The sequence below is a fragment of the Homalodisca vitripennis genome, chromosome 1 (assembly GCF_021130785.1).
Source record: "Homalodisca vitripennis isolate AUS2020 chromosome 1, UT_GWSS_2.1, whole genome shotgun sequence".
Classification (NCBI taxonomy): domain Eukaryota; kingdom Metazoa; phylum Arthropoda; class Insecta; order Hemiptera; family Cicadellidae; genus Homalodisca; species Homalodisca vitripennis.
Window position 1 is genome coordinate 77,295,903 of NC_060207.1, and position 20,045 is coordinate 77,315,947.

Here is a 20,045-nt window from a genome sequence, read left to right on the forward strand (position 1 = left end):
ATTAGTTTCTAGAAAACCATCAAAATTAAGTTACATAAATCACATTTTTGAATACACCTCTACACCTTCAAAATTTAGAAGATAATCATAGTATATTTATTATCTTTTTGAACTAGAAAAAGAATATCACTAGACTGTATATTTTTGTTTAACCAAATTGGTTTGTTTTTAAACTATAACTTAATGGGTGAAGTGAATAAAAAGTAGTACTTGCTTCGTTACACTGATTTTGAAGCAATTACTTCGTTTCAAGTGAATAAAAAAGAAAGCGCTACCAAAGGGTAGTACTTGCTTCATAGTTCCGGACCCCGTAGTATTTGCTCCAGATTCATGTGAATAAAACCTAGCAACTACTACCTTGCTGTTTTTGTGGAGTCTGGTGTAGGTCAGACTTCGTTTTAGTTCAGTCGGCATCATGGCGATGTTCATGCACGTTCGTGAACGTAAGTTATATCGTGAGCGTCGGCACGTCAGTGACAAACAACTTTTACGATTTGAGGATGAAAGCATTAATTTTTTGACCGCTGAATTTCTGCCTGAAAGTGATGAGACAATAGGAGGGGCTTTGACACCAAGGGGAAAATGGAAATTTTTTTACGCGCTGTGGCTGATCCAGGATTTCAAATTGGAGTGGCTGAAGATGTCGGAGTCGATCGCTCAACGGTTTGTAAAACCTTTCACTATGTTATGGACTGTATTACTGACCGAGCACATCATTGGATTAAATTTCCGAATTCAGTGAGAAAAATAAATGATGCTCAACTCTTGTGGCAGACCCGTTTTAGGCTGCCTTCGGTTATTGGTGCACTTGACTGTACACAGATTGAAATTCTGAAACCTAGATTGTTTGGTGATGAATATGTGTGCCGGAAAGGATACCCGAGTATAAACGTGCAGGCAACTTGTGATGCGACCGAACAATTCACCAGCATCTGTGCAGAATGGCCGGGTAGTGTTCAAGACTCGAGAATTTAAAGAAATAGCCAGGTAAGAGAGGTTATAGCCAGATATGATGGGGCTGCTTGTCTGTTGGGAGACTCGGGGTATGGCATTTCACCTTGGCTTATTACTCCCTTCAAACCTCCTCGCAATCAAGACGAAATACAATTTAATCGGCTGCACGCTCAAGAAAGAGTTATTGTTGAAAGAGTTTTCGGTCAAGTTAAAAAAAGGTTTCCTATAATAGCAAACTGTGTGAGGATGTCTCTGGAAAAATTTCCCAAACTCATTGTAAGCTGTGCAGTTCTACATAACATAAGTAAACATTTGAATGATAACTTGACTATCAGCTTGAAGAAAATCCTGCCCTTGAAGAAGAACAAGAAGAGTTAGCTGCGGAAGAACAAATAGAAAATGCCGTAACAAAAACTCGAGGTGTTGAAAAGCGTCAAGAGATTATCCAAATTCTGTTTTAAATAATACTTGACATTTTTTATGCTGCAAAATGTATATATTAATGTAATTGATGGTTGTTTTTAGTTGATTTTTAAGGCTTGTTTAGGCGTCTGTTATTATTTCATACTTAACTTTAATTTTATCGAGCATATTTGTGAAATCTGAAGTTAATATTTTGCATTATTGATGTACTCTTATGTTAAATGTATGTTGTTCTAAAGTATTATAAAAAAATAAAAAAAATAAAAAATTAAAAATATATATATATATATGTATGTATTCTTTGTTTAAAGTTTGTTATTGACGATGGATGATTTGAAGGAATAACAGGATTGTGGACATTTGCCATCTTTAAATGTTACAATAAATGATAACACTACGTTTCGAGGAATGGAAATCATCCTCTTTTTCAGGTGTAAAAAACTTAAAACATTAAAATGTGGGCTGTATTTTTGTCACGTTTTATTGTCAAGGAGGTGACATCAGGATCTATTTACAGGTTAATTCTATGTTTAAAGTTAATTGTTGACGATGGTTGATCTGAAAGGAATAAAAGGAAATTCCGGACATTTGTCATCGTTAAGTATTACAAATTAAACACGACGTTTCCAGAACTGGAATTTGTTCTCTTCTGCAGGTAAATTAACTAAAAGATTCCAGTTTTCTAAATGTCTTGTTTAATCGACGATCGCAGGCACACATGATTTTTCTAGTTTTTTTGTTTTAATTATTATTTTTTTATATAATTTTTTTTTGTTTTTTAATTTTATTATTTTTTATTTATTTATTTTCTTTTTATATGGGGGGATAGGATTTGGAACTTACAACAAATTATTTATTAATCAAACAAAGAAAATAAGTCTTCCGTGTCAGTTGAAGCATCATTGACAGTCTTCTTCAAATTGTTTAGCAATATTCTTTCTTTTTCTATCTGGATTTTTTGGAGTTCCATTTGTTGCAGCAACACTGCACGCTGTAATTGCGGAGTGGACATATCCCTTGTTTCGTCCGTTTCTAGCATTGACAGCCTTTTCGCTCCTTTTCTCACAGCTACAGGCTGCTTTGATGTAATCACTGAACAACTTGGCTGGTGTTCTACTTCCATGTTATCAGCTCCCTTCTGTTTAGATGAGGTTGTGTTTTTAGCAGATTCACCTTCACAAATTCCTACTGAAGCAGCTCCCGGCACCTTTTTAAAAACAGGATTTTCTTCTTTTGTAAGGAGCAGATAGAACTCTTTCTCCCAGTCTTTAAGTTTAATTTTTTTGTTTCCAGTTGCTGTTCTATCAGTTTTTTTCTTTATTTTTGTTTTCATGTTGTTCAGCATTTTTGAGAGTTGCGCCGGAGTAACTATTTTCCCGGTGGCTTTAGAATATTCTGAACATATGATTGTACCGTATGATGATAACACATGGGGGTGGTGACTTCTGAGGTCGTAGTAATAAATACTAGAAATGCAAAGGTTACTTATAAGTTCAATTTAATTTACTAAACTTACAAGCACCACTTTTTTAGATGGTAAATGAAAAATATGTATTGCCACGTTGCTGCCAATTAGAATGTAATAACTAAAAGTATATCTTCTAGGTGGGCCTAAAATATCCAATGTTCTATTGAATTATGCGTACGACGTTTTACTTTACAAAACAATAATATTTCACTTCCCTTCACAATAGGTAGACTCACAACCCGGGTATCGGCGTCTTGGCACGAGACATTGAAGCTGTAGTCTAAGAACGGTTACTTCTAGAAGAGGAGTAGATGTTGGGAAGTGGTAGCCATTTATTCAAACAACACGTGAGATACATCAGCTACGTAAACTCGCCTAAAACAAATTCGCGACGGTATTAGCCATTTAATGATACAAATTACTATTTATAACAACGTGCTCGTCGCCATAAGGACGACGCCACAACCTTTTATCTATCTCCATCAAGCAAATAAAAGATCTTCAAGGGTAAGTTACTTTACTATTCACATCTTTACTTTACGTTACATTCATTTTATACGTTTGGCATCAAAGGGCTAATTTAATAATACGAAAAGATAAATTTTACTTACGGACAAAGCGCGCGAGGTCTGATCGGTTACGTAGTTGGGCTGCTACAAAGGGTTAGAAGAAAAAATTCATACGCGTGCCAATTAGGTAGTTACTCCGCCCAATAATTTAGTTCCGGAACATTGGATGTAAAATAATATTATATTATACTGGCTGATTAGGTTGCGAAATTTACATTGTATGAAATTTAATTAACTAATTTACGGTACAGAATATCCCCCCTGTTTTGATTTCGCAACCTAATTAGTCGCTTTACTTTAAACATATTCTAAATAATAAACTTAATTCAACCTTTTATTCATTACATAAATTCAAATTCAACCATAACAATACGATAGCGCGGGGTTTCAAAAGTTTCCTATGAAATCCGCTAGATCGCATGCCAATGCAGTTCTATGACTGCTCGCTTAGGGACCAAAAATAGAAAATCAATTTAGGCAAACTATTTTCATGCAGTGCACGTTGCAGCGTTTTAGAATTTGCGGGTCGTTGCAAGAATAAGGGCATTTAAGGCGATTAAATCGTAAACAAGTGTAGTGTAGTGTTTTGTTATATAGGCGCCACATTCATACTTCTTTTTTGCATTCATACCAGTGTTTTGTGTATATATATTAAATACCCTGAGACTTGCGGACAAGATACCAATATGGATGGAATACTTTGGAATAAAACGTCCCCTCACGAGAAGCTAAGTCTCACATTCCTTATTAATACTGCATTATTCTTAATATATATATTTACATACAACATCCTATTCATCTTACATCTACATGAATTTTAACACTTCAAATATATCTACAAAATTCGAAATTCAACATTTCGGCATACCTACAAAACACAGACAATTTTTCATATTTGGTTCCCTCATTACAAACAGTCAGGATCAACTTTGTCTCATTTCTTTACACTAAGTCTATTTACAAATTCTTTTTCTATATTTTATTTCCATTGACACATTCGTTAAGAATTCACCAAACGGTTAACATCCTGGATTTTATCTTATCTTTTAAATTTGGCAGCAAGTGGTTCCTTAAGCTAGGGATGCTACAAATTTTTTTTTTATTTACAGAACAGGTCTTAATTTAATTTTAAATCTACAATATGAACCTTTTTTACATTCAAAACATTTTCAGTGTGTTGTACAATACAAGTTACAGGGCTTAAAAAATATAAAATTCTATAAATTCCTACATATTTTGGTGCTAATTTTGCACAAAACTTTTCTACCTTATTGCTTAAATAGTGGGTTCTAATCCATACTAAGGAATGCAACTTAAAGGGATGTTTTACATTTTGCTCTGAGTACTTTTGTCTATTACTGTTATGTGCTATACTCCTTTTTACATTCACCACAGCTCTCTTTAAATTGTTTACAACAGTTTCCTTGGACAAATTCTCACCAATTAGATCATTTAGCTTCCATAAATTAGATAAAGCATTATTACAGGAATGATTAAACATTAAATCAAAGGCAGCAAAACCTGTGCTTTCATTATGGGCGGTGTGTTTAAACTTAATTGTATATAGCCTAGGTCATTATCCCAATTACTATGACAGTTGTGATAGAAACTACGTAATAATGTAGATATGTTTCTAATATGCCTTTCTGATTGATTTCCATTAGCCCTGTAAGGCGCTAGTCTACGGTGTTCAATAAAATTCTTAAATAAGAACTTCTTAAAATACAGTGATGTAAAATATGCGGCATTGTCTGACACTATTATTTTAGGTACAGAAAAGTTGTTAAAAATTATGCGGTCTAATTTATTACATATTTCAGCACTCTTACATTCCCTCAAAGGGATTAGCCATAGAAATTTACTGGCGGCATCTACAACTACAAGTAAATATACATTGCTGTTTCTAGTTCTCACTAAGGGACCTAAAAGATCTATGAATAAACAATCCATATTGTTCTTAAATGGCACAGATACTAATTCGCCTTCATATTTTCTTTGGCACACTTTACTCATTTTACAAACATTACATTCTTTGACTTTTGCCTTTATAATTTCGTCTAAATCAGGTGTATAAAAATACTGATTGATTTTTCTTTGCGTTCTAGCAATGCCTAAATGACCTCCTATTAAAGAACTGTGGAAGAATTCATATACTAAATCAATTAACTGTACAGGCAAAAATATCTTACTCTTACTTTTTACATTCCTTTTGTACATCAGTAAATTGTTTTTTATAAAATAACATAAATTGTTACTATTGCTTTTAACAGATTGAATGATTCGCTGAGTTTCTTTATCTTGAAGTTGATATTTTTCTAAATCTTTAAACGCTAATGGCAAATCATTAATTAACAACCACAAATTATCCTTGTTATTGCACTTATTATTTATCTGCATTTTAGGCTTTATATTAGATGTTCGTTTACATGTTTGCCTTCGGGAGGAGTTTGAATGGCAGAAGGAAATCGATAATCTATTTTTATCCTGGTCAGGACCGTTCCGGCAGTCACTGGGGCTCGGATCAGCTGTTCCCGTCGACTCGCCCTCAAACATACGTGAAAGGGCGTCTGCCAGCGCATTATCGGTGGAATTTTTAAATTCAACCTCAAATGGCAAATTCAAAATCCTCTCGATCCACCGGGCAAGTCTTCCTACCTTCCTTTTGTGATTGAGGACATAGGATAAAGCTTGGTTATCAGTTATTAATTTAAAGGTTCTTACTTCTAAAAATTCGTGCCATTTTTCTATGCAAATTAGTGCACTCAAAGCTTCTTTTTCATAAACAGTATATTTTAATTCGGCATCAGTAAATTTCCTAGAGTAATAGGCTATTGGCATTAATTCATTTTGGTCGTTTTCCTGTAACAAACAACCACCTGCGGCTATTCCACTAGCATCTGTCATTACTATAAATTGCTTTGAAAAATCGGCTAACTGGAGTACAGGAGGATTCATTATAGCTTCTTTTAACTTTACAAACGAATCTTGACATTCACTTGTCCAAACAAATTTAGCGTTTTTCCTTCTTAAACGATTTAAAGGATTACATAATTCGGCATAATTATTTATAAATTTTGAAAAGAAATTGGTCATACCTAAAAAAAAAAAACTGTGAAATTTGTTTGGCGTTCTTAGGCGGCATAAATTCTCTTATACTCCTTGTTCGCTCGGGATCTATAGTTACTGTATTATTTTTTATTAAGTTCCCCAAAAAGGAGATTTCCTCAAAACAAAACTTTGCTTTCTCTAGGTTTGCCGTTAAGCCATGTTTGCTTAGTCTATTTACAATCTCTCTGACATGTACTAAATGCGAATCAAGGTCTTTACTGTACACTAAGATATCATCACAAAAATTTATCACATATTTAAATTTTATATTGTCTAGGACTTTGTCCAGATAGGCGGACAATACAGCACTACCAACATGTAAACCAAAGGGTACTCGTTTAAATTTATATTTACCAAATATTGTGCTAAATGAGGTAAGATCTTGACTATCAGGTGATAAAGGACATTGCAAAAAAAAAACTTTTTCTTAAATCTATTATTGAAAAATATTTGGCTCCACTAAGATGTTTATAATAATTATTTAAATCACCAATGGGAAAATCAATTTTCTGTAACTTTTTATTTAATTCGGTATAATTGACTACAAGTCTGTCCTTTTTTGTTAAAAAGGCTGGACTGGAGTAGGCTGAAGTACTGGGTTCAATTATTCCTTGGTCCAACCAATCCTGTATTATTGTTTTCATCTTATTTACAGTAGGAGGGCTCATAAAATAAGGCCTAATATTTACAGGTGTGGGGTCATTTAGAACTATATGGATTGTTTATTCATAGATCTTTTAGGTCCCTTAGTGAGAACTAGAAACAGCAATGTATATTTACTTGTAGTTGTAGATGCCGCCAGTAAATTTCTATGGCTAATCCCTTTGAGGGAATGTAAGAGAATGTAGTTAGAGGGAATGTAGTTACTCCGCCCAATAATTTAGTTCCGGAACATTGGATGTAAAATAATATTATATTATACTGGCTGATTAGGTTGCGAAATTTACATTGTATGAAATTTAATTAACTAATTTACGGTACATGATATACCAAGCTTTCTTGTTAGCACACATGACACTTGGCACTTTAGACTTTTCTACGACAACTGAATTTTCACTCAATAGTCGCACAAAAAGTGTTCTGTTAACAACGCCCCGCTCAACGTCAGCACAGTCATCACCGGCCTCATCACTTGACGACATAGTCAGCACCCAGAATAAGTGACTGACAGACAGCAGACAAGTGAGTCATGCACCGACGAGCCGGTACATGGATATCCCAGATAAACAGGACTCCGTAGGAACGTTGAGTTTTGTTCACCAACATTCGGTGAGGGGTCATCGATAAGAGAAGGAAAATAAAAGTGAAGTAAGTGCTATAGGGTAGTAAATACTACGGTAGTAAATGCTTCACCAAATCCGGACGGCCCGAAGTACTTACTACCCAGTGGAAGTATATTATTATTCACATCGTTCTGAGAAAATGCTACTACTTCGAAGTATTTACTTCAAGTAAATACTACTTTTTATTCACTTCACCCATTGAGTACAAGTTTTTAAATCAAAGAAAATGTAAGAAAAATATTCTTTGGACTCATAACTTGAAGATAGGTAACATGTTTAATGTAATAGTCATGTGCAAATTAATTTTCTTATATCAGGCAATTTATAGATAAAGTATTTTAGCCTTGTCACTCATTCACTTTTATATCAGATTTACAAAGACATATTGTAAAACTATTCTTATATTTTTAGTTGGAATTACTAAGCCGGTATCACAGCAACTTACTGGGGTTGTTGAGTCAGGTTCTGGAACCTCGGCCTCACCTTCACTGGGAGCCAGAGTAACCATGTCCTGGGTGGAGAAGTGTATCCCTAGCACCAGTAACAGACACAGTGGCATAGACCACATCCTCCTATTAAAAACATATGCTTAATCAATAATTAAAATGCAAAATATTTAACTTTAAACAAGCATCTTCAGTAATGTTTTGAACATCTCAGCATCCGAATAAGAATGGCAGAATGTTATACTAGAGTCCATATCTAAAAATCACAGCACAGTAAAATTGGATTATGTGCAGAGATACTAATTTTTAATGGTCATTATTACCTACAAGTGTGCTTGCTAATCCTGAGGAGGGTTCACTTCCTGCTGTTTTATACCTGCCAGTGGAACTAGCATTGTGGGAACAGGACCAAAGTGTCACTTAAATCTGGGCAACCCAATGCATTTGTCCAGGAGCAGCGAATCTCGAACTACAAATGTTGAAATATAGGGGTAAAAAACCAGTAGTACAGTATGTCTATAGTAGGCTTACTGCGGAGAATGACTGTTGGGGAGTGGGTGGGACTTTTAATGTTAAACGCTTTTTAAAGACTAAATATGAGGGAGTATGGTTTCTTATGTCCGCTTTGACTAAAAAAAGTTGGAACAGATCCAGCCTCTAATTCCAAGGAAACATGACTAAGATAGAGCCCATTATCTCTCTTCATGGTACCTCTACAGGATGTGGTCGCTATCCCCTAATCTGACCCATCCTCAATATTCTGTCACTTCGGAAACAGATTAAATGTGCTTTAAAGATGAAATACAATGAGAGATTACCTTATCTTCTCATCCTAAGTTACCAGGACATAAGCAAACAGTTAAGCTCTTTTTGAGTCCAAACTTATGGTCTTAATATTTCAAGATAGGATTAGGTGCAGGGATTTTTGTAATGATCATTATGTTAACATCTGTTGTGCTTGAAACATCTCAGCTTACAGATAAGCATAGCTAATAATGCAATTATTTAATACCAGTCTGTCCAGACCTCGTGCAGCAAGATGACATTGAATACAGACAAGAGAATTCTTCCAGTGGTCATCATTGACCGGAGGTGGGTGGGAAATCTCAGTGTACAGACAGGAATGATGACCAGATCTTTCTGGCCTGGTGCGGTAAGATTTGTTATAGATATGGCAATACCCCTCAACAACTTTCTTAGGTGTTGTACAGATCTTTCCAGTAAGGAATTGACCATAGTAAATTTTTCATCAATGTGGGAAGATGCAATGCTTGGAAAGACATTGTGCATATACAAATAAACTTTATTATATTATTTGATAAAAGATAATGACATCTAATTTCAATTAAAAGGGATGAAACCACTTCCCTTGTGCATTATTAATACACCGGCAATGTGGCACTATGCAATCATGACAATGCAATGACATGATGATGCTGATAGTATAACAATGTGCTTGTGGGTCCAGTAATTAATTATAACTGTAGACTAAAGATACTGTAATAATTCATATCGAGTTTATAATTCAAACAGGCTTGCCTAGGGGAATTCTACTTTGTTTGTCTTTTTTAATATAGAATAGTGTTCTATTAACCATAAATAATTGTTAAATATTCTTTGTAAGATTTAACATAATATATCATACATTGTAAATGATTTTATGTATATGTTATACAGAGTAATTGAAAAGTATTTTGCATACCCCCTTAAATTGTTTATTATTTTACTAAAAATCTTCGGTATCCAGAACTCACAACTGATTTTATTACAAATTTAACTTTTTAAAAGTTTTATTTTCATTTTAATTCATTTTTAACTGTAAAAGGTATAACTAAATAAATGAGCTGAAAAAGCATCTTCTTCAAGAAGGTTCCCTCTTTGGTTAAACAATTATTGTTCTTGAATTATAGCCTTTCACTTCATATTCTGAAAGATTGCAGCAAGATATGCAATGGATGCAAATAACTTTTCAACATTATACGTTTGGGGCTGCCATTTCTTTTAGAGTGGTCCGATTTCAATTCTTTAAGTGTATTTTTTATTGACTAACCAAGACCTTTAAAATGATAAGTTACAAGAATATAAGTACTATTTGAAAAGTTTTAATATACCCCCACCCCTCTTTCCCCTGAGGGTCAAAAATTTGAAAACTATCATTATTAGTGTGGCCCTTTGTAGCTGCTATTAAAAGTGTACAAACAGATTTCACATATTTAAAATGACGAAAAAGTTAAGGAGGGGGGGGGGTTGTAACTATGTTTTTAATCACTCTGTATATCCTGTTTTAAGAAATAAGCTAAGTATACAATTATTATTAATATTATATTGATTAAATTATCATTAACTTTAATAATTTTGATAAAAGTGTTGCAAACAACACCTATAAAAAGTTCTTTTTTTATAATTTAGTAGCATAGCTAGCTAAAAAAGTGAGAAATAAAAGTAATTTCTAATTAAATTCTTGTCACTTTTTACAGTAAGATTATTGATCCTATTGAAGTCAACTATGTATGGTAAAGGAGCCAAATAAATCTAAGTGTTAATGCCAATTTAAACCTTTAAACTTGCGATTATAGACCAAAGAGATCTGTTCTTGGGAAAATTACTTAAGTTAAAAGTTAAAAGATCTCAACGTCATGAAAACGTTCTCCCTTTACCCAGGTGAGGATATCATGAGTCTGAGCAGAGCCAATTCAATGCTTTGGCGCAATCCAATTAAACACAAATAAATCAATTTTTTATCCCCTACATATTTAATTACTTATCAAATAATATAAATCCTTTCTTTATGTAACTTTTGTATCATCCTTACTGAATACTAATCCCCTGTCTGAAATACATAATGATTTAGCGTATCTGCTTCTTGAGAAAGAGTTCCGAATAGAGTCTTCAAATTTGTGGAATTTTGGTTTGGATATGGATATCTTGTAGTTCCTCATCATGAGACCGACAGATCTACCAACCCTTAAGGACAAACAAGAATTCCTTCATATGGTACTTCCCTTCATATCAATGGGACACTTAAGTGTTCTTCAAACTTCCACATCCCTATCATAACTCGACTCAACCATTTTTCACTAAGCGGCATCCAGTACCATAACAAGCAAGGCTCATGTAACAGCTTAATGGCTGCACATCAATTTTTTGTATCAATCACCACAAATTTTAAATGTGAAACTGACAACCTTGCAGTTATAACACAGAAGTTCCATTATGTGAACACACATCCACTTGAATTTCACTTTTAAGTACTTCTAACCTATTTTACTGTTATCAACTGTAAAATACTAATTTAAATCAACATGTCTGTGTAACATATTTGTAGTATATTTACTTATTCATATTCTCTTGCAAATAACTTAAGCTTATTAAATTCTTGTTAATTATGACTCATATTAAATTCTTAGCCTAAGTATTGCAAATATTAAATCTTTGCTTGCCCTCTTTAAACAATATCACTGCTGTCTGTTCCTAGCACATAGTATCACATACAGGTAATAATACTTAATAATAATTATTTATTATTATTTTATAATTATTAGGTGTAATAATTTATTATTAGGCCTACAATTAAATTTCGGATACAAAAATAAAAAAATATTTAAGCCATCAATGTTATGATGCTTGCACACTGTTATTGGATCAGAATTAATAAAGCCTCTCTCTCAGAGAGCTGCCAAAATATCTCTACTGTCTGTGTGTATGGTATTTGAAGAAGACCCATAGACCTAATATTTTCATGGTGCTTCATTTCTATATAAAGGCAATATCAAGTTATAGAAATATCTTTAGTATTTACTATTTCTAAGAGGGCTAGCACATTCCTTTCATAGCTCTCTCTCTGTTTTCTACAGAATATCTTAAAAACTAATTCAGCTAAGGATTTGAAACTTTCCATGAAACTTCATTTATATCTACATAAAGAAAGATTGAGTTTGATAATAGTGTACATCCATCCATATGATTTCGCCGATTGCTAGTGAAGCCTAACATTCTGGTGGATATTTTTATAATAAATTGAGCTGTATGTAGACTCAAAAATTTCCATATAACTTAATTCCTACATAGATATCTTCCTGTTAAATGATGGCCCATGAGCCTTTATGGGTTACCTATGTTCAAACTATCCACAGGATGTCGATTTCATCTGTAGACTTAATGTTTTTTGAAATGTTCTACATAGATAAGATTGAGCAATGATAGTGGTCCCTGTGTGTTATTTGACTAGGTATCAATTTCTTTGGGAGTTAAGGATTGATTTTTTTGTCTCATTGTGTGTTTCTCCACAAAATATATTAATATATTGAGAATGAAATGGTTTCCCATATTCATAACTTCTTACACTGTTAATTTGTACTATAATGGTGTTGGCTGAGGGTAATAAAAAAATGAACATTACTTCAACTCAAATTACACCATTAGGTCAATTAAAAGCGTACAAGGCATTTTATAAAGTGTGTAAATAAAATATTACTAACAAATGGTAGATGTAGATATGAATACAAATCTATTAGTAAACTTAGTTAATTGAAAACAATTTGTAAAAATCAAGTTTTGTAAACTTTGGCTTTCAGTCCTTTTTAATCAACTAACAAGTTGTTATGATTGATGATATCTTATTTGAGGTAGTAACAGCCATAAAATGTTAACTAGCTTGGAAAATGAATTTTTATTATTTCTTTGTAAATAACTAAATAGTAAGTTATTGTGCATAACTTATAATTAACTTTTTGTCTTTACTTTTATAACAAAAATGTAAATAAACATGTACATATTTGTATGAACGACTTGTACATTAACAAATCACATTTTAAGTTATTTGATACTCATATCAGTTCTCTTTATACAATTATTTGACTCTCAGATTTTGACATCTCCTAAAAAGGAATAGAACTGAAGGATCGTCTTTGTTTTGAAATGTACTTATTTTTTTAATTTTATTTCCATACACTTGGTATGTACTATAATGTCATATTCAAGGACTTCTTCTCCTCGGTTTTCACGAAGCCTACGGAGGTCTTTGTTCCAAGCGGATATTACCATCTCGGTGACGGAGTTGCTTATGAGTTCACCCCTGAAGAAGTATTGGAGAAGCTTAGAAACCTCGATGACAAAAAGGGCTGGGGCCCTGATGGGATTCCACCAGGGGTACTCAAGTACAGCAGAAGCATCTTGGCCATTCCAGTTTGCCACATATTTAATACTTCACTTGCGATGGGAATTTTTCCTGAGGCGTTCAAAGCAGCCTACGTGGTCCCCATTCATAAATCAGGACCTACTGACATCACCTCAAATTACAGGCCCATTTCCATTCTCTCAGCGATATCCAAAGTTTTTGAGGATCTATTTCTTGATCGAATAAGATTTAGGATTGCTCAGTTAACCTGTCCTCAGCAACACGGTTTCTCACCAGGAAGGTCGACTCTATCAAACTTAATGTTACTCCAGACTCAGGTGCAGAATGCTTTTGCTAATGGCAAACAGCTGGATACAATATATTTAGACTTTTCCAAGGCCTTTGACACTGTTGGCCATGCCTTATTACTCAAGAAAATCTCTGCGCTTGGTTTCGATGACATTTCAGTTCGTTGGCTGTCGAGTTACCTTTCTGAGCGCAGGCTTGCAGTGAAGTTTGCTGGCTCAATATCCTCTGAGTTTATCTCACTTTCCGGTGTTCCCCAGGGCTCTATCATTGGACCTTATCTCTTCGCACTCTTTATAAACGATCTTCCTCTGAATATCAACAGTGACTGCCTATTGTTTGCGGACGATGTCAAGTTATACTCACAGATTACTCATGTTGCGGATTGTGAATCACTTCAAGATAGTCTTCATGGCGTATATGAATGGTGCTTAATAAACAAAATGTCACTAAACGCCAAGAAATGTCAAGCCATATCATTTTACCGTTGCACTTCGCCTATAATGTACAATTACTTGTTGCAAGGAGAAACCATCGCTAGAGTAAATGAAGTGAGAGATTTGGGAATTACTCTGACACAGAATTTTAGCCCTGAGGCTCACGTTCATAATATTTGCTCGAAGGCAAACAGAATGCTTGGTTTTATCTCCCGTTTTTCTAAACATATAACAAATATGGTAGCCCTGAGGACAATATACTGTGCCCTGGTACGCCAGATTCTGGAATATGGATCGACTGTTTGGAATCCACACCAAAAGTACCTTTGTGATGATCTTGAACGAATTCAGCGTCGTTTCATCCGTTTGGTGGGTGTCAGAAATGGATACCAATACCAACAAGTACCAATTGATGATATGTACGCCAGACTTAAACTGGAACATCTTGATACTCGCAGGACTGTAGCCGACTTAGTGGTTCTCCATAAGTTGGTGAACGGTGAGATGGTTTGCCCGGACGTCCTTCAACTCCTCAATTTCAAGACACCATCCAGCACTCGTTCCAATGACCTCTTCATCAGGCAACACTATGGCACAAACTATGCAGCAAACAGCACGGTGGCTCGCCTGCAGAGGGCCGGCAACAACCTGCCTATAACTGTCGACCTGTTCCACGATGGCGTGAGATCATTGAAGTGGAAAGTGAAAGGTGCAGTGCTGCCAACGTAAATGCCTCCACTTAATGTCTATGTTTGTTCATTTTCTCGGTTTATTGTATGTCATAGTTTGTCTATTTACCATTGTTATTTTTACTGTCTGCTGTTTTGAAACACTGTTACGAATATCCCTGTTATATTATTTTATAGTTTATTATGTTTTTTCTGTTGTTACTGTTATTAAGTTATTTCTGTTATTATGTTATTTCTATTGTTATAGTTTATTTATTGTTGCGTTCTTTCATTATGGTATTGTTATAGTTTTTAAAACATTTAAATACGTTTTTATTCTAGCATATATCATGCCTTGCATTAGAGCATTATGTAATATTTCCTTTCAGTCATTCACATGTTTTTGTTGAGGTAATTTTTTGGTTTAGGTTAAGTTGTAATTATTGATCTTGAATTATGGATCTTGAATGTAAAAATGGAGTATGTCCGTTGGAAATAAATAAATAAATAAATATTTTTACAATTAATATTTACATAAGTAATTATACATTGTAAATAATAAAACCTGTCTTTGAAAAATGTATATTTTATGATAAATTATATACAGCCTTTATTTTATTGTAAAATTGAGTAGTTTTAATGATTCAGCAATATCAACATTAATTAATTAATTAATGTACTTATTAAAATACAAGTTTAATTGGAAATTCAGTTTAGCATAGGCCTCTTGTAAAATACAGCTACAAATAAAAGGTAAAATTAAGGCTAACTTCCTAAAATTTTTTTAGTAATAATGAAAACATTACCTAATTTTTTAGTAAAAACAGTGTCACAATACATAACAAACCCCTGTCTGGACTGTGTTCTAATACACTTTATAAGCAATGTGTAGGCCTAAACCACATGGAAATAACAGCAAATTAAAATTACTTTGCCTAGTATATGTGAAAATTTAGAGAAGCAAATTAATTACTTGCCTGTTGTACATTTTGAAGATGAGAGTCGACTAGAACTGAACAAGGAAAATCAAATGACAGGACACAGACTGGCAAGAGGTCTGAAGTCGCAGCCGCTGGCACCGCTCCAAGTCACCGTGACTTCTCAACTCTGTAAACAATAGAGAATCAGCTGGGCCGTGGTAGCTGACGAGTTTTAACGAAAGATCAGCTGACGCATGAATAGAATTCTAGGAACACAAAAATAAATAATTCTCATTACACTTCTTCCCGGACAGTTATTTACGGGTTTTCCAAACTAGTCGCTAGGTTTGTAATTTCTGGGAATGATCAGTTTGCAAAGTAAATTACTAGGATATAATTGATGACAAGAAGGATCGTAACCTGTACGATGACTCAGAATGTGCATCTGATTTTAAAACCGGTTTCACCAGAACCTGTTTCGCGAACTGCGAGCGTATAAAGCTGGTCTGGAACTGCTATTTGATTTTAGTTCTTGCAAATATTTATTCATACAAAAGGAGACTATTGGGGTTACGAAAATGTTTGTAGACTCTGGTGACCTTCCGTAAAGTTTTAATGTGGGCCAAGATAAGTCAGTCATAAAAATATGTGGGCAAAAATGAAGATCTGAATTGGGCTTGAAATGAAAAATTTTCTCTGGTGTTTAAATAACAACCGTTTTTGTTTGTTTGTTACATTTAAGAAAACCCTACGCAATAGTAGTCAATAATATTATATAACATGGTCCATAAAAGGTAAAATGTTTAGTTTGCTTGGATATGTTGCAGAATAACTGAAAATATGCTATTACTAAACATGCGCAATACCATTTGTAAAATGAAATATACACCAAATATTCTTTATTTTTGTTTTTTTTCTTTGATTTAAATAAAAAAGGAACAGTTATTCCATTTTAAAACTATCTACTATGCTTTAAACATTGGAAACAAGTTTTTAAATGTTTATGCTTAAGTAACAGACAGAACAATCCAGTCGTTCTCTTCCTGGTAAGATGAAAGCATACCCAAAGAACATTTCTTTGATTTTTATAGTGTTCAGCAGTAACCAAATTTGGTTTTAGTTTTATTTCATTTTATTTTTTTGTAATTCAACTTCACTATTTGGTCCACTTAATACGGGTAAATAGCATAATTTTTTATTGATGTAGCTACTGCAACAACAATAATTAACTAACTACAATTCCAACAAAGTTGTGCAGACTTTTAAGGGTTTATAGATATTATAACTATACAGTGTGTGTGTGTGTGTGTGTGTGTGTGTGTGTGTGTGTGTGTGTGTGTGTGTGTGTGTGTGTGTGTGTGTGTGTGTGTGTGTGTGTGTGTGTGTGTGTGTGTGTGTGTGTGTGTGTGTGTGTGTGTGTGTGTGTGTGTGTGTGTGTGTGTGTGTGTGTGTGTGTGTGTGTGTGTGTGTGTGTGTGTGTGTGTGTGTGTGTGTGTGTGTGTGTGTGTGTGTGTGTGTGTGTGTGTGTGTGTGTGTGTGTGTGTGTGTGTGTGTGTGTGTGTGTGTGTGTGTGTGTGTGTGTGTGTGTGTGTGTGTGTGTGTGTTGTGTGTGTGTGTGTGTGTGTGTGTGTGTGTGTGTGTGTGTGTGTGTGTGTGTGTGTGTGTGTGTGTGTGTGTGTGTGTGTGTGTGTGTGTGTGTGTGTGTGTGTGTGTGTGTGTGTGTGTGTGTGTGTGTGTTGTGTGTGTGTGTGTGTGTGTGTGTGTGTGTGTGTGTGTGTGTGTGTGTGTGTGTGTGTGTGTGTGTGTGTGTGTGTGTGTGTGTGTGTGTGTGTGTGTGTGTGTGTGTGTGTGTGTGTGTGTGTGTGTGTGTGTGTGTGTGTGTGTGTGTGTGTGTGTGTGTGTGGTGTGTGTGTGTGTGTGTGTGTGTGGTGTGTGTGTGTGTGTGTGTGTGTGTGTGTGTGTGTGTGTGTGTGTGTGTGTGTGTGTGTGTGTGTGTGTGTGTGTGTGTGTGTGTGTGTGTGTGTGTGTGTGTGTGTGTGTGTGTGTGTGTGTGTGTGTGTGTGTGTGTGTGTGTGTGTGTGTGTGTGTGTGTGTGTGTGTGTGTGTGTGTGTGTGTGTGTGTGTGTGTTTAATTAATACACATGTCCAATGTTTAATCAAGCATGTCCAATATGATGAATCATGTGTTTTAATTAAAAATTCCTTTTCGTTCTAATGATTTGCTTACAGAGTGTCGTACGCTAGTCTGAATTCACAATAGTTTTTATTTAAATTTGATTATTGTCAGCAACACAATACCATTTCAATAACAACACAACAACAACTCCAGCAATGCTTTTCTTCATAGACGTTTCTAGCAAATAATGGAATTTTTCTAATAGGTAATGTTCAACGAAATAATTTTTTTACAATAAATACATACTGTTATATAAAATAATAAAGGCCTTTGGGCAAAATGTTTACACCTTTATATTACTTTGTTTCATAAAAGCATATTAAATCATTTCCCTTTTTAGCAAAAGAACATCAGATTAGTTCAATTCTGCAATGTGCTGATTATTATTGAGGACCTGACAGATTCTACTTAAAATCGTATCCGTCCGTCCGTCAGTCACCTTCTGTGCTACCACTCTTGATACTCAGAACCAGAACTATCACTTTTAAATTGTGTGTGCTTAAGTAGCTCAAATGTAATATTTTTAATTATTATTACTTTATTGTTATAAGACAAAATAACATCATCATTTGTTTCTATTTCATATTAACTAAACTTTGAAATGCCTAAATGTTGTTGGACTATATCTTTGACTAATCGTGAGAAGGATTACTTACTGAAGAGTCAATCCGAGGTCAGCTGGTGCGGATTGATTCACTAATATTTTGTAAGTTTGTTATTCTAACAACCTCAGAAAAAGAGGTATTACTATAGAATCTGTCTATATCCTGCACTATCTTGATTGCAATCGAAGGCAACTATACCAATCATTCTGCCCACCATACTGAAATGAGGTACATTTCAATTGTCTTTTATTGTTCAGAATCAGACGTTCCTATTCGCTCATTTGCACAAATGAGATAAGAATACAATGTTTCGTAATACAATTAATAATTTTATTGCCTTTTCAGAGCAAAATTACATTTCTGAACCACTTTATTACGAAAAGTATTACTGTGTCTTCTTCTACATCGTGAACCATTGCCTCTTGTATTACCAGTTCTTTTCTGAAACTCCGCTAGTCAATTAATCATGCAAGACAATTAGTATTTTAAACCTTTCCACAAAGCACTGCGTAGCACTATGTACTTGTTCATATGTAAAAATCAACTACTTTCACCTAATATTCGTGCTGCATACTTATATGAGGTATTTTTACTTTTCCTCCACAGTAAAATAAAATAAAAGCAAATTAAAATTTACTCCTGTCCACCGCATTATTTTACTAAGATTAGTAATTGTGAGGAGGATCTGAAACGATTCATAGGATTCCCAATATACCGCGAAATTCCTTGGGAGAATTCCTGAGCCAGGTTGCTACAGTTACAGATAGTCTTGTACCAAACAAACATCACAAAGCATCCTCGGAATGTTGCGAGTCAAAATGGCAGAATATGAAAACCAAAATGATAAGTCTTTTGTTCGCATGTTTGTTCAGATCTCAGAACTTGAGCTTTTGTAATCAATATTAATTAATCAGTTGATTGTTCACACACCAGATGTAGTTTGTTTACAACATACCTGTACAAGTGAAAATACAGAGGAAATCCTAAATACTTGCCATGTTCTGGCTGTTTGCTTCTTGAAGGGCACAATCTTAAAGGTAGAGCAGCAGTTCTAGTGACGTAGTCATTGCAAATTAGACATTAAACTTTGAATTAAATTAAATTGATCTTAGAAAAGTTTTTTAATTTGGTAAATATCGCTATGTAAGATTGACGTTTGAACATCTCCGGAAAAGTTTTTTTATTTTTCTCATTTCTACAGTTTTTTCAAGCTATAAATCAAAATTTTACTTAAATATGATTTTGCATAAACACAAGTTTTTAAGAATGCCTTAGCGGTTTTTGTTAAACATTTCATATCCGCTGAATTAATTAAAACTGAATAAACCACATATACATGTAATCTTCTTTAAAGAGTATGATTTAGATGTATTCCAAGTAATATTTAACCACCAATGGGCAACGAAGTGAATGGAAATGAGAAGGAAGAGAAAACTTCAATATCAGGATTTCTCAGGACCCATTTCTGTTGAGAGTGGAGACAGTGTAAAGTCCTGATCATCTTACAACACTATTTATATTGTAAGGCTCCGCATACGAGTTCCTGAATACGACAAATGTTAATCT

The 20,045-nt window shown here is 34.2% G+C and overlaps 1 protein-coding gene across 1 annotated transcript in view; it reads right to left on the bottom strand.

Moving 5' to 3' along the window:
- The window catches only part of LOC124365164 (inter-alpha-trypsin inhibitor heavy chain H4-like), a 71,587-nt gene extending 55,636 nt beyond the window's left edge, over positions 1-15,951 (bottom strand). The window contains 2 exon segments of the mRNA XM_046821120.1: positions 8,251-8,377; positions 15,756-15,951. Coding sequence (XP_046677076.1) covers positions 8,251-8,377; positions 15,756-15,766 — 138 coding nt within the window. The 5' untranslated portion in view covers positions 15,767-15,951.
- Between the last annotated feature and the right edge of the window lie 4,094 nt (positions 15,952-20,045).